Below are 15,981 nucleotides of genomic sequence, written 5' to 3'. Positions count from 1 at the left end.
GAAATGTTATGTTTGGAAATAAGTTGAATTGTCTGTGACAACATGCTGAACTATAATTGTACGTAGAATAGAGAGGTCTATGCAAAAGTATAATGACGTGTATCGTTACTTTGCAAGTCTATTCTTTTGTAAGAAAAAAATGTTTTATTTGTTTCCAGTCTGAAGTTTCTCATATTTGTCTGCAGAAGGGAAAATAACACATGAAACACATACAATTGTATTTTATTGAAATGAGAGATTTTCTATTGTGTTGAAACTGTACTTCAGCAATTACATCTAAACAATTTTATATCTCTTAACTGCAGATAAACCATTCTTGTAATTATTTTTTTATTTGCCTCTAATATCATTTTTGAAAACCCAGTGGTATATAGGAGTAAATTTCTATTTTGAGGGAATTGTTTTTCCTCCAATTCTCTCTCGTTCCTGTGGAGAAGCACCTGGCCTCCATTCAATGCCTATCCATGTTGGCACAGCTCAGAGTGGAACTCAACATGTGGGATTTGCAGACACAAAACCACATCCCACCACGTTCTAATACAGTTGCAGAGTATTGTGCCACTAGATCACACACACATTCCTGAAGGAATCCAGGCCTGTGTGGTAGTAGTTCTGGTTACTGGTGCCATAATAACAGATGCAACTTGCAGCATTTGTGGGTAAAATAGATGGCAGAACTATCTGCCATCCTTATACAACCCACAAAGCAAATTTTAAAGGGAAAAATAATCAGGCAAGATGTTAGAACTGCTGTTTAGTTTATTTCCATTTTACTTCCAACTGTAAGCTTGATTTGCATTCTTTCTTCATGTCGCAGGCTAGGTTTTACTGTTATGACTTTAGTCTGGATGTAATGAGTAAATGATTGGCTTTAGGCAGATTCAAATGGAATGATTTTGAATGTTTATCTTTAGCCCTTTCCAGGTTACTGCAGGACAAGTCACCCTTACACCAGTCAGCAGTGCACAGCTGCATTACGCAAGTTTAACTGGTGATAATCATTAAATTACTTTCTCAATGGACACCAGAAGCTGGAAAAAGAAAAAATTGCAGAAGTGGTTACCTTTCCTTGGCTATTGCAACACCAAAGGAGAACTAGACAGAAGTGTTACTTAATTGGAAAGCGTAACCTAGCTATCATTGCATCAATAGCCAGGTTAAGTTTAATTGTCACCAACCCATAATCTACATCCATTTCTCTCGCTTGCTTTCAACATGATACACTTATTCTTTACCTCACTCTTCTACGTCGGAGAGACCAGTTCCTCACTCCAACATACTTGAGTGGCACATCTGCAGTAATGGTCTTGAGGTCGCTAACAACAACATTGAAGCAAAGGTACTGATGTTCTTGGGCTCTTGAAAATTTTTCCCTGATACATTGGGTCATATATTGTGCTGTGCAGTGCACTGCTCATTGTGATTGTGCAATGAGAATGGGAAGAGACACAGAAAGAGCAAGAAGCATCAATGGAGATAAAGGGGGACTGACAGTAGGAAGGGCAGACGATACCTAAAAGCCAGACTAGCCAGGGAACAGTTGATCCGTCAAACCAAATGCAAAAAAATGTGAGAAGTTTATTTACAAACTGAACAGCCATATTCTCAACCCATGGTACTTTTCTTTGCGGGGGGATTTCTCACTTCACTACCCTGGAAGTTGCTCTCCTAGTAACCAATAGATCTGGTGGGAAGAAAGAATTACTTGAAATTACATATGCAAGAATTGCTGGAAGTACTCAGCAGGTCAGGCAGCATCTCTGGAGAGAGAAAAATAGAATTAACATTTCAGGTCAATGGCATTTTATCAGAATTGGAAAAGTTAGACATAAATAGTTTTAAGACGTGGAGAAAGAGTAGAAGGGAGGAGAAAATCAGTGAGGAAGGCTTGTGACAGTGGAAGAACAAAGAATAAATGAAAACTGAATAATATTGCATGGTAACAAAAAGTTAGAAGAGAAGTAAATGCAAAATTATTATCTGTACTCAACAAATTAATTTAGATGGGATGCTGGCAATCCAGAATAAAATGCTAGAATTGCTCAGTATCTGGAATTGATAAACAGTGTTGAATCCAGAAGGTTGTAATGCACCTAATAAGACCGTGAGGTGCGACTGTTTCTCACCCCACATGATTGTAATGTTGGAGACAAGTTAGTTAATTTTTGCACATGCACCTGGGACGAAAGATAAAGGCTCAATTTAAAAATTCATTCAAGTGGCAGCATGTTTGACAGTGCAGTACTCCCTTAAACTGCAACCTTAGACTTTGTGCTCAAGCCTCTCATGGTTACCCTTAAATTGGCTATAGCCAGTACAATATTTGGAAGGTCCATTCTTACCTTAAGTCACTTACAAGTAAGAGATGAAATGCATCTTTTGCATAGTGTGTTCTGGGGGAAGCCCACAAGTGTCGCCACGCTTCTGGTGCCAACATAGCATTCCCACAACTTCCTAACCTGTACGTCTTTGGAAAGTGGGAGGAAACCAGAGCACCTGGAGGAAACCTACCAAGACATGGGGAGAACATACAAACTCCATACAGACAGCAGCGGGAATTGAACCCAGGTCGCTGGCGCTGTAAAACATTACGCTAACCGCTACACTACCATGCCTGTTCACCTGCTGGATCTTCCTCCCCAGAAACAGGCTTGATTCAAGTTGAGTCTATCAGTTGGTAACATGCGCATTTGATGGGTGATGGTCCCATTAAATACTCCCAAGAGAAAGTAGAATGAACTGTGATGACTAGTGGTGTCTTTCCTCTCCCAATCACATCAAATCCTGCAGCTATGTGATCTGTGAAAGACAAAAACATTTCAGGAGGAAGAATATTCCTCGCCAAACCTTAAAGTGATCAAAACCAGTCTAGGAAATCACGCAGAGAAAATGATAATAAATGTCCTGCTTTCTGTGACATAAATGTCATTTGTAATGCGGTCCTTGGACAATAATTGTGCTTTCATGATGCCGTGAGTATAAGGACCATCTCATGTGACCAACTGCTCTCTGTGTTGCGACAATGTAGTATTGAAAGTTTCAGAGACTTTTGAAGAAAGCTGCAGTAGAAGATGCTGGATGGCAGTGTAAGCTATTTCATTGAAGAAGTACTTTTCTTATCAGTTTAAATTTATGACGATTTTCCAATCTCTTAAAGAGTTAATCAGAGAAACCTTGGCACCATCTACACAATGCCCATTCAACCCATTCAGGAGTGGCCTTTTCTTTGAGAGCCTGCAGGGAGTCACCATACTAGCTGGCAATGTGCTTCAGAGGCTCACAATTCTCAGGAAAAGCAAGAACTCCTTTAACTCAGTCTATTCTTACAAACACATGGCTTAAGCAGTTAAACCCAGGTCTCCTCCAACATATTAAATAACTAATTACTAAAAAACTATTTTGTCTTTTAATTATTTTATCATCTTTATTTGTTCATTTATAAATAATCCAATGTAAAAAGACCAAGATTCTGAATGCATTACAATAGCTGAGAATCTTTCAGCTAGCAATCATCTTTTCACCCTCCTCTGGATCTTTTCCAAGCCCTTCATATCACACTCCATGTGGAGGGACCAACAATAGGCACAAATTTTACCAGCGACCAATGTACTGGTGTCCCATGATTCATACGTAATAGTTTCATTAACATAACACACCTCTGTTACCTTTAGCTTTCTTCCAGAATTGACCATATACCTCTAGTAAACAGTACACAATAATTTTAGGAACTTTTTCTCTCTCAACCTCTTTCTGAATGTTTCCCTTCAAGTGATCTATATATTCTGTTTTGACCCTACCAACATGCATGACATTAGCCTTATCCAAATTAAATGTTGTTTGCCAAAATGTGAACCTAGCACCTTTAAACTGCTTTGGATTTATTTGCAATCCTCAACCATCTTAAGTTTTGCAGAGTGTGGAAACCATTCAGTAAAACAATCAGATGAAATGGATGAACTTAAAACTGAAGCAAATATAAGCCTACCCAGAGCTAACCCACATCTAAAACAGGGATCAATAACATGAGAATCCCTTGGATTTGGCACAGCATGGAATAGAGTTCCAATCCAATATTAAACTGGGTTTCAAAGGCACCCAGAACCTTGTTGTGATTTCTGCAGTCTTTTTAAAACCCATGGAAGCTTAACTTACTTTCAACTGTGAACAAGCAGAAGGATGATATTCAGTATACAGTCTAACCTGGTAGTACTGCATTAAAATCAATACCGAACATTGAACTAAATTTGTTTGTATTATTTTATGAGCAAAATTACACCTATTCTTTAAGGAAATATTGGACCATTTTTTTAAGGAATGGGCCAGTGGTAGTATTGACTGCTTGCTTGTTAGACTTCTTCCTGCAAACTTAAACTCTTTTTTTCATTTTCCTACAAGTGCAAAAACTGCTATCTTGGTGAATAATTGGACCAAAAGTCCATCTCCTTATCAAGAGATTTAAGGATTGGGAAGGAAGGAAACAGAAAGTAGAATTAGAATCCAATCAGGTGCAGAAAGATAAATAAATTGAAGGAAAGACTGGATTAAGAAAGAGGAAGAGGAGATACAAAAAGATCTAAGAAAGAAAATTTTAAAAATATATTTTTAAATGTTTAAGAATTTATTCCATACATCAATGAGTCTCAAAAATTAAGTAGCTCCTTTTCTGGGCCAGGGAGGTTAATCATTATTGCATTAACAATTATCGCATCATTAACAGGGTGCTGACACAGTTAAGCACCAGCAATAGCTTTATACAGGAAAGTTTAATTTGAGTTAAGTCCAAGAAGTTCTTAAAAATCACTGGGAAATTAAGACAAGCACCTAGCCAACAGCCAGATGGCATAAACTGACTAGTAAGTTATGCCAATTTGCAACTTGCTGGCTGATGTATGTAATTGCATGCATTATAATCTTGCAACTATTTTTCCAGCTCATTTAGACCAGTTGAATGTTGAAGACTGTGGTGGATGCACATGTTAATTCAAGAGTGTGTGGTTCATTTACAGGGTAAATATGAGTGGCCCAAAGCACAAAGTGAAAAACCAACTTATGTTAGCCAGGGAAATATTTGAAAAGTATTGATGTAGAGGTTGTTTTGCACCAAAAAAAATTGCTTTGAACTATCCTTAATGAAAGAGGTAAGGTTCAAAAAGACAAACCAAATATGAAAAACTTTAGGTAAGAAAGCTGTTTAGATTAGTTTAAAAATTTGCACCGGTAGAATAATTGGATACTATGAAATATTAAATATAGGGAACTGCAGGTGGGTCTCCTATCATATGGTAGGCCACTGCAAGTGAGAGATAAATGTCATTGTTTTCCATGTAGACACAAGAAACTATAGATGCTGGAATCTGGAGCAACACACAAGATGCTGGAGGAACTCAGTGGGTCAGGCAGCATCTATGGAGGGAAATGGACAGTTGACGTTTTGGGTTGTGACTCTTCATCTGGACTGAAAGATAGAGGGGAGATAGCCAGTATAAAATGGTAGAGGGAAGGGTTAGAGCAAGAGGTGGTAGGTGGATCCAGATGAGGAGGGATGATAGGCAGATGGAGGAGGGGAGAGTGGAAATAACAACAGAAGCTATCTAGCTTCTGGCACTATTTCCACCAGAAACATCTATAGGATTTCTCAGTAGGCTGTTCTCAAATGAACGTGGCAGGTAACACTTGCTTTCTTAGAAGGCATGCATGTCAGCTCTACAACTGATGGGTCAGTCAGCCTGAAGGGGCAAATAGATTGGCATCTTACCAGCTCACCACAGGTACGGAGGTGAGGATAAGATATTTATTTATTAGTCACTTGTACATTGAAACACACAGTGAAATGCATCTTTTTGCATTGCTGAGAATGTGCTGGGGGCAGCCCGCAAGTGTCGCCACACTTCCGGTCCCAATGTAACATACCCATAGCTCCTAACCCGTATGTCTTTGGAATGTGGGAGGAAACCGGAGCACCTGGAGGAAACCCACACAGACACAGGGAGAACGTACAAACTCCTTGCAGGCAGCAGCGGGAATTGAACCCAGGTCACTGGCGCTGTAATAGCATTACGCTAACCACTATGCTACAAGAAACCCTGGAGCAGCCTGGAGTAGTTATCAGTTGGAATAGGTTCCACTCCGTTAATGTGCAACAGGCCTTCAGCCACAGAGATATCCCTCTAGGTGTGTGCAATATGCCCGAGCAGCTCTTCACCCTGTGGCACTTCCATCACCATTAATATATTCAGTTCTCCAAGCAGAGAGTAGCACAGCGGTGCAGCTTCCTCACAGCTCCAGCAATCTGCATTCAGCAAACCTTCATGCTGCCTGTGTGGAGCTTGCATGTTCTCCCTATGATTGCATAGTTTTCTTCCAGGAGCTATTGTTTCCTCCCACACGCCAAAGATATTTGATGTGGTAGGTTAACTGGTCATTATAAATTGCCCCTAGGGTATAGGTGAGTATCAAAATATGGCAAGAGTTGATGGGAATGTGCAAAGAATAAAACAGGAGTACTGTCTGATTAGTGTAATTCGGTGCTTGGTGGTCAGTGGGTGCTCGGTGGGCCAAAGGGCTTGTTTCTGTACTGTATTACTCTATAACTCCACTCAAAGATGGAGACATAGTGGCTGGCTACTTGGGAACAAAGGATGCTCAATGAAAGCATGGCTGATGCCCCTACTAAGGAGCTCAAGTAGTGAAACACAGGAGCATTACAGTCAGCACCATTTGTCCACCAGAAATGTTATGGAACCTGCCATGAATCTGTTTAAAGGTGTTTTAGGAGTCCTAGAAAATCTTTCATCCAGAGTTTGTTGATGGTGCACTGTTGTGAGCTCACTTTGTGACAATGTTGATGTGCATGTTACGTCCTTAACTACAGGGTACAGCAGCAGTTAGACTGGACACGCAAGCTACAGAAGACGCAGCTTTCCACCAAATAAAGCAATACTGCAAACATCCATTTATGCCTTGACCAACCCCCTTGGCTTTCCATCAATCCATGGTTTGCCCATTCCACTCAACTATCTGACTTGCCAAATCCACAGAAGAGTGCACTTAGTTGACAAGAGTGGTGTGATGGTTCTCTCTCAAGCCCCAAGGGGTAAGCTTGTCCCATCCTGGGTCACATTCTGCAGGATGAATGAAGGTCCTTTGAGAAATTAATGCCTGAGGTAGGACTTCCAAGGTTTGCTCACGTGCATGATTACCTTTTACTTTTCACTCACAACTTTTATCCAAGCAATTAGATGTTGTGAGATAGAATTCTATCACCAGGAAATGTTGAAACCCCATCCCACTGTCATTCATTATGATATCCTGGTTACATGCAGGGCCAACCCTTCAGCAGATATTACCAGGTTGATGGCTGAAGGCTACCTGTATTTTTTTGTTGCCCCTCTGTTGTAAGGGAGGATAAAAAGAGACCTGTGATGAGAGCAACAGCTTATGTTGAACAGTAGTAGAGAACATTTGTTTATGCCAATGATAAAGGATAGGCATGAAATAGCTTAATGGTGAGGATGAATGTCAATGTTGACTGGATAAGTGGAGATGTAAGAAAGTGATATGCTGGAGTAGAGTACTGAGGTCTTTAGGTTAAAACTGGCATCAGTATCTAGCTGAATGTGCCCTTGTACTCACCTTTACTGATCTAGTGAATTAATTAAACTGCTTGCAGCATTGAATGCAGGCATGGAGACCACGGTCATGCTGCTGATTTCAACCATCCCTTCCTCTTGTTAGCCATGTGTTTCTTCCTCAGGACCACAGGGAATATGAGTTCACTGCAGGTTCTCTCAACCCCAGCATGCCATTTAGTGGGGCATCATTATCTATCCATTTTCTTCAATCCATCAACTCCAAAGTTCATCAAATGTAGGTATATGCCTTTAAATACCAGCGCTGAAATTGAGCATATGCATCATCATTGTACTCACACTGCCGAGTTATTCAGGAAACCTAGAATGAATATGACAATGCAGCAGCTGAGATAAAACAGCTTTACCGAATGTGCTGCTGAAATAGATCTTGCCCATTGGAGAGGCCTCTCCACCACTACTTGCCCCACGCTACCCACCCCCCTCCATCCCCCATAAATCTCACTGCTCAAAGCACATAGAGATACTGAAATTCACACTTTAATATGTACTTAATAGTGGGGAGGACAGCAAGGCAAGGGTGTAAAATGTTTAATGCAAGTATGGCCTTTTATTTTGGGGACATATTTAATCATTTTGTAATGTAAAATATGTGACATATACACTAATAAACAACCAATTTGTTTATAAATTTGGAATAAAAATTATTTTTTGGAGTAAATCTAATTAGTATTTATAAGCTTTAGAAAGAGACAAAAGTTATGGCTGAGTCCACAATAATTTTGTTAGTAAAGGATTTCATTTTATTTCCGTGGAGCTTGATTAAGGATTTATAACCAGATTGAGTTCTAAAAAGCTGGACCCTCTCAGCCATTGGCTCAATACCAAGGTACATAGGGTCATTTCTGTCAGGTCGAGCAGGTCAAAGGAGCCTCAGGAGAAAGATTCTAAATTGGTTCAGCTGGTAGGGCATAGTTTTTGACCCTGTCTCCACTAAAACTCCACAGAGGAATGAGCAGAAGACTTCAAGAAGGCAAAAGTGACCTCAGCAATCTTGCAAATCAAATCAGCGGTATTTTTTTCTCCCCGACTATGGATGTCCAAGAGGAGAGTACACTTTAGTTATGTTTTCATTTGGTAGAAGATCCATGGAAATGTAGGTTCTAAATACACTGCACTGAACAAGCATTTTGCCAGATGGAGTGAACATGTCACCAGTCTTGTTGTGTCTCAGATTCAAAATACACCTTCTGCTGTTTGCTGTTTGCTCCTTCCTTCATTATAGCTTGCCAAGTCACGACCTGGAACATTCACGCAGCAACTACAGAAAAAGAGGACAGGGAATGTAACCATCTTACTCTCTTCCAGTCAGATAAAATACTAACTCAAAACACATGGCATCATTTGGAACAAGAATGACAGCTGAAATACTGTTAAAAAGAGAACTGAACACTGCCCCAAGAAATGTAAATGAGAAAGCTGTAAGAAAGCATATGAATTTTTGTATACTTCAGCCCTCATGAGTGAGTTCACTTACTGATAAACTGGCTTGCTGTTTCAGAGGCAGCAAACAATTTCTGAAATCATTCCAGTGAAGAAAAGGGTATGGATTAAGCAAAATTATCAAAATACATCTTATTGTTTTATCATAAAATGTACTTATTTGACATCGTCGTAAAGAAACATTGTTGTAGGGCAGAGCAGTATTCTTAAACTTCAGTATATTAATGCTAGGGATTGGCAAAGGGAAACTACCATCCATTGGGATTAAAAAAAAGCATCAATGCTTTCATTGGATTTCGTAACATCTGGCTTTTTTTTCCAGTGGTTTGGGTCTATCAGTGTGTATCTCCATACAGGTCATTGTAATTAACATTCTTTACAGTCCTGGAGGTTGATCAAGAGGAATCAGCAATTTTAAAACTCAGTCCCGGCAAAGTACAAAGGAATACACAGCTGGCACTGAATTTTTAAAGTGCTGACACCTCCTGATCGAATATTCAGCTCTGAAAAGGATGATGGTTCTCGTTAACCCTGTGGAGTACTCACTGACAGACCTGTCACTGTTGAAATGAGGGGCCCTTTACCAATCTCAGTGCAAAATATTATGTCTCTCTGGAGCAGTGGAAAAAGGATTAAAACTAAGATCTCCTCCACTAGGTAGAAGGAAGCTTTAGTAAAAAGGCTCCTTATATGAAAAACACAATAATAAGGTTAGGATTTTTTTTGTTATATATTAATCCAAGGAATCTGTTGGGCATTGTAGAACTATAGTACAAAGTGCTGAAATCTGATCCTATATAAGTCTTAGTTTTGAACTGATCAGTGGCTGCCTGCACTTTTGATCTGTTTGTTCTTCCCTTTTGAGGAATGAGTTAGGAGGCTGAGAGCAACATGGACAAAACCCTAAAGGGCCATTGAATGCACAATCATCGATTAAGATGCTATTGGTTGCAATATCCTGATGTGTTAATGTGGATGGGGAGAAATTACTTAGCTTGGATCAGTCCTTTCTATTTAATTCAGTGCTTATTGGGACCATAAACTGAAAGCTAATAATTTTGGTGAGTCCTGAAATAAAGCCAAAAGCTTGAATTCCTGCCATCAGCTCTTGATGATGAATAGGGCTAATGAATACAAGTGAGTGGTAGGAATCTGTGACCAGCTGCATCAAGGCAGGTAATACAGCTCAGATTTAATTGGGAGCAGGTATTGGTAGGCTGTATTACTTTAATTGGTAAGGAGGATTTCTAAATGGAAAGGACAAAGTATAATGGCCAAATTGTGCTGTACAATAGCACTTGGGCTGGGATTGTATGCATTCGTTAATCTGCTGAGGAATGAGGCAATTCTGAACAATTTTCTCAGTGAAACCAACTCCAGAAAGCTTGTCCCTTTTGTTCTCCCTTGGGAAAATGCAAAATTGAAACAGAAAATACCTCTATGGAGGCAATCATTTGCCACGTGTGGAAAGCGGATACAGCTGTAAACTATGAAAAAGGGATCTTTGTAGTACAATAAAGGATGGAAAAGGAGATAAAGCCAGGGATAAGAGTGGGCCTGTCACTGCTTTACTGAAGGTATAAAGTGATGACATTTACAGTGACAATTGAGACCGTAAAAAGAACTCAGTACAATTTAAAGACAGAAATTTGATATTCAAAAGACAGCCTGCATAATTAAAAGTGGACTTAAACTGTTAAGTAAGTCATTAATGACAGAAGGGTTATAGGAACCTCTTAAAAAGTTAATGATGCAGTTGCTATTACACTAGGAACCATATTTTCTGATGCAATCAACTACACTTCATTATTAGATGATAGCATAACTGTACACTTAAATAACATGTTGGTTTGTAAATAAGAGTGGCCTTTAAATGCCAGATCATTAATCTCGAGGGATCATTTAAGAAGCTTATACTGTGATGGAATCAACATGGTAATAGTTTTTTTTAAATCTCAGAAATAATGTATCGAGATGCGCCTAAAAACATTGAATTTCTTAAAGTGATGTCATTTTCATTTAAATAGCAAATTTATGAAGAAATGAATGAGAGACCTTAAACTTACTAATATATTTATATCCTTCACTGAGTTATGTGCCTATAATTGAAAGATTACGTTGTACAAATAGAATGCAGTTTTCTTAATTTCATCTGTCATACTTGAGCCTTTTTTAAAAAGTGGAATGTTAATGTTGCTTGTGGTTATAACAAAATAGATTTCTCCATTGCAATTATAATATCACAATAATCAATATAAAATTTGATATCTTCTATTTGAAGACAATGGCATGGAAATGAGTCTGTCTCTTTTCTAGGGCCTAAACTCAACTACATAGAGGCAACATGCAGCTGAAAACAGGAAAATCTATGATCATTAAAAATTGGTCCTCAGCTCTCAGGAAATGTACCCAAAAGAAACCAATTGCAGCACTCTTGCCTTCGTGATCTTCAGTTACATCAATGGGAGGTAGCAACCAAGGCTGTTGTGGAATCAGGGAAGCAAGCACTCAACCCCCAGTCCCTGCCCAGTCACTGGATAATCATTTTTTGAAAGGGTCCATTTAAACTCCAATAAACATGTTCAGGGAATGTCACACCAGCCTTAAGTCAAGGTGCTTAAAAAAAGAATCCTCCATCTTGACAAGTCCTGCGCACTGCTAAATTGATCCTCCAAGTCCTCCAAAAATTTGATACAGCATATATTTTGCTTTCCAGAAAGAATTGGGTAGCCCCTGGACATTAGTAATGGTCTCTTCTCTATCTCCATAACCTGCCTTCCTCCGCCCCATGCACAGACAGAGAGATAACCGCCCCCCTATCCTCCACATACAACTTTGCACTGTTCTTAAGCTGCCATCACATGACATTTTTAAATTCCCATTGGACCTTGAAGAAGCAAGGGTTTCACATAATCTACAGATAATATGGTGTGAGGTATTCTTAGTAGAGTGGGTTAAATCTTTGGCAAGAGTAGAGCATGTCAGTATCATCTGTGTTGTAATAGTGCTCATGGTAGTCAATCTCATGGTTCAATAATTCTATAATCTTCTTTACTTTGTGGTGATGTAGGTTGGAAATCTAAAAGGGTTCCACATCTTGAAGTTACCAAGTGAACAAATCAGGAGGAGAATCTCAAAACGGAGCACAAAGCAGTTGCTGAAACGTCTTTCCCAGGATCCCCAGGTGGGTTTCAAATGTTGGTAAATGCTGAAAAGTGAGATGGATACCTTTGCTAACAGCTGAGTTCACATTTTCTAAACAATCCTGCCTGATGCACAACAGAGTCTTGGTGTGTTAACTGAGATTCAATGAGAGTTTTGAGCCATTTTCAATGTACAAATGGCAGATTACATGATTACAGCTAAGTATCTTTTTCTCATGTATCAAACCAATATACATCAAATCTGATATTTTTCTCTACTTTTAAAATTCTATTAAATAATGCATTATACAATATGTTTGAAATTATATTAATAAACAAAAACCATGTTGTTATCCTAAAGAGACAATGAATTGTCACATCCTTATTTTAAAAAAGTAATTTGATCCTTTTCTTTGCTTTTAACCATTTGTCTACAAGATTTTAAGAATTGCACTGTCCTGAAAATGATATAATAATTTCATACAAACAATTCAAAGCACATATAACACATTTAAAGAAAGCTTTGTTTACAAAAAAGCTTGGTTTAATATTCTAAATTAAGTAACCTATGAATCAGTGGATTAATAACTAATCAGTATATTCCCTTTTTTTCCTGGTTATTTTTTTTAAAAAATTAATACCAAAGTACTGCGGCATTTTGACAAAATGTCATTGACCTGGAATCTTAACCCTCTATACACAGGTACTCTGTGACCTGCAAGGTTTTGAAATCATTTTATGCTTTGTAAGATGTTAACCTCAGAATCTGTAATTATAAACAAACAAGTCATTACACAACAACTTTAGTTTAACATCAACACAAACCATGTAGCGTAGTATAGATAAATGTTTATGTATGAGATCTTCACACACATTTTGTCATTATAATCAGATGCAAAGCAAAGTTTAAGAAGTTCTCAGAATATCCAAGGGGAATTTTACCTTTTTATCCAAAGGGAACTTTATCCATTTAATTTTGAATCCACCTAGAATGAATGGCGTATGTAAGAAATGACATTTTTATCATGGGGAGAACTGGTTACTCAATTTCCTAGGAAGGATGCAATTCTTCATTTGTGATTGAAGCTCTGGAGGCTTTATAATTGTTCAACCCTTTTGTTTTTTTTGTAAGACGTCAAATAATATTGGTAACTGTATTAATAACATCCACTGCCATATCCTTTGTTGGTTTTGATGAAAGAAATAAGTGTGCCTCGGGTCACAAAATTATAAACCAAGTTAAAATGAAACCTATGACATTGAAAGACAAGCGATTTATGGAGTAAAGTGCATTTAAATCTCAGTGCAACAGATGAATACAACATCTTTTTGTAGCAGAAATTTTCACGTAAGGAACTTACCAAATATTTCCAAAATCACAGGGTAAGTTGATGTAGTTAATCTTTACCAATCTAATTAGCTGATGGAATCACAAAAGACAAGCATTATATGTATTTTTCCTTTTAAATACTAAATGAATATAAACAGCTAGATAAGTAGATTTAATTCTGTTGCTTCATAAATCTATTATTATTTTCTCAGCAAGAGCAATAAAAAAAGTTTTCTTTTTTTTAAATAAAGGTTATCATGCAGTTTAATATAAAGGGATCTGAATGAATGATTATTGCGGATGTGTTGTAAGATTCATCATTGGCATAGCTAATTTTATTTATGACTAACTGGACAATGATCTTGGAGGTGAATTATAAATTAGAGCTTGTTGATATAATTTTGGACAAGAAACCCCCGTGGCAGTGTTAAGTAGATGGATTTCTTAATTGCAAATAGCTTTGAAGTCTAAAGGTGAAGGTGTAGCCTGGGACGTTCAAATCCTCCACTTTCAGCACCGGCACATGAAGTTAGTCATGATTCCACCAGCTGTTTAAAATTCTTCCAAAACTTCCTTTCCTTTGACATAAATCCACCACTGACCATTTGTGCCTCCAGTAAAGTTGAAATTCATCCCCACTGGTTCCTGTGCTGCTGCACTGAGTGGAACTGTGGAGATGGATTGGTATTTTGTAAGTTTTTTTCCCTTTAATTAGATTTTAATGTTCAGGAATTGTATTGTACAGACTTGTCCTTCAGGAGATTAAATGGATTTGGGAACAAACCAAGGCAAAGTGGACTTTTCTTGGTCTGTGGACACAGTAGTTTTAATGTTCATCTGTGTTTTTGTTGTATTACTTTGATTTATTGAATTGCATAGTAAAAGAATTTTTAAATCTTAACTCCATCGCATATTCAGCACAATAGAAGTAACAGGAACCAATAGTTCTAAGTTGCATAATAACTCAAGAAAGATAGAAGAAATGCAATCATTTGATGATCTGTATTCAAGTATTAATACCCGTAACATTACCTGGCATGATTCAAAACACTAATGACAGTCATTTACCTTGAAGACAACGGATTCCGGTCTCTGCTGGTATCATGATTAAATGGGTGTTTACTAATTAAATGTAGCATTTCCTATTTTTGCTGAATCTTTCTTCTATAAAATACATGATAGCTAAGAGTGAAGGATAGTCTTACTTATGAGCGCTTTTTCCTAAATTGTTTTATTTATCTTCAGATACGACAGCAAACAGTGTTTATAAAAGCTGGCTCCTAGGGGAGAGATAAAATATTGAAACAAACCACTGAAATATGGCCCGGATCAGTGGTGGTGTAGGACGAAAGACTCTACACTCTCTTATGTGGGACTATGTGTGTGCAAATGTGAGTCTATGTGTATGTGATTGGGAAGTTGAAATGACAGGCTGTAAAATTCAGTTCGGTATCACGTGTTTAATTCTTGGCTTCTCTGGGTGCTGATTCAGTTCTGATGTGGCATCTAATGTGTATACTTGCTTTTGTGGTGTGAGTCATGCTGGATGTCAAATTGATGAAGAAGGCGTTATCACATGTGCAGCAAACGCCAGCCTTGTACTATACAGACTTAACACTAGTACTGTTATTTTGGAGCTTAATATTCCAGCTGACACTGTTTCCTTAAGCTGTCACGCTAAGCAAACGGACAGCAGCTGGAGTGAGATCCCACCAGTGCTGTTTAAAGGACTCATCAACCTCATGTAGGTAAGTTGCTAATTATTTCTATGGGTGTTGCTATTGTTTTGCAGAGCTGAATGCCTCCTGGAGATAAAGTTCAAGGTGCTGGAGGACATTGTCTCGAATCCAAAGATTATGCCCAGATTAGTTGCTTCCATACATGTGTGAGGTTTATTGAACTTTCTCTTCTGCTGCATCCAGGTCCATGGGTCTTGACTCATCACATTGACCTGCACAGTTATCACCTCTCATTGAAAAACACGGTGATGCTGGAGGTTTTTCATCTAGATTCCAGCACCTGCAGTCCTTTGTTTCTCTAGTGTCACCTCTCATTGCCTTTACAGAGTGTATCTGGAGGGCTTCCTGGTCCCTGTGGATAGACCGCTTCTTTCCTTCCCTGAAGCTTGCGATTTGCATCAGTTAGTGCTGCTCCCTCACAATTCCAGCAGCCCCAAGTCGAACCTGACCTCGGGTGCTGTCTGTGTCGAGTCTGCACGTTCTCCTGTGACTGCACGGGTTTCCCCGCGTCCTCTGGTTTCCTCCCACATCCCAACGATGTACTGATGGATAAGTGACTACTGCAAATTACCCTCGTTAAAAGGTGCATGGCAAAAAAAAATCAGGGGAGTTGATTAGCATGTGAAAGAATAGGTTGCGGGGTTAGATTGGAATCAGATGGGAATGACTGATGTGAT

General features: G+C 38.6%; 1 protein-coding gene across 2 annotated transcripts in view; it reads left to right on the top strand.

Annotated features, from left to right (window-relative positions):
- Window positions 1-15,981, top strand: part of LOC127575884 (PC3-like endoprotease variant B) — a 591,287-nt gene that overhangs the window by 126,784 nt on the left and 448,522 nt on the right. For both annotated transcript variants that reach the window (XM_052026095.1, XM_052026094.1), the window contains exon 3: window positions 12,163-12,276. In XM_052026095.1, coding sequence (XP_051882055.1) covers window positions 12,163-12,276 — 114 coding nt within the window. The remainder of the gene's footprint in view (window positions 1-12,162; window positions 12,277-15,981) is intronic.

Source organism: Pristis pectinata, chromosome 11 (assembly GCF_009764475.1).
Source record: "Pristis pectinata isolate sPriPec2 chromosome 11, sPriPec2.1.pri, whole genome shotgun sequence".
NCBI lineage: Eukaryota > Metazoa > Chordata > Chondrichthyes > Rhinopristiformes > Pristidae > Pristis > Pristis pectinata.
The sequence above is the reverse complement of the archived record's forward strand: the minus strand, read 5'-3'. Positions and strand labels throughout refer to the sequence as shown.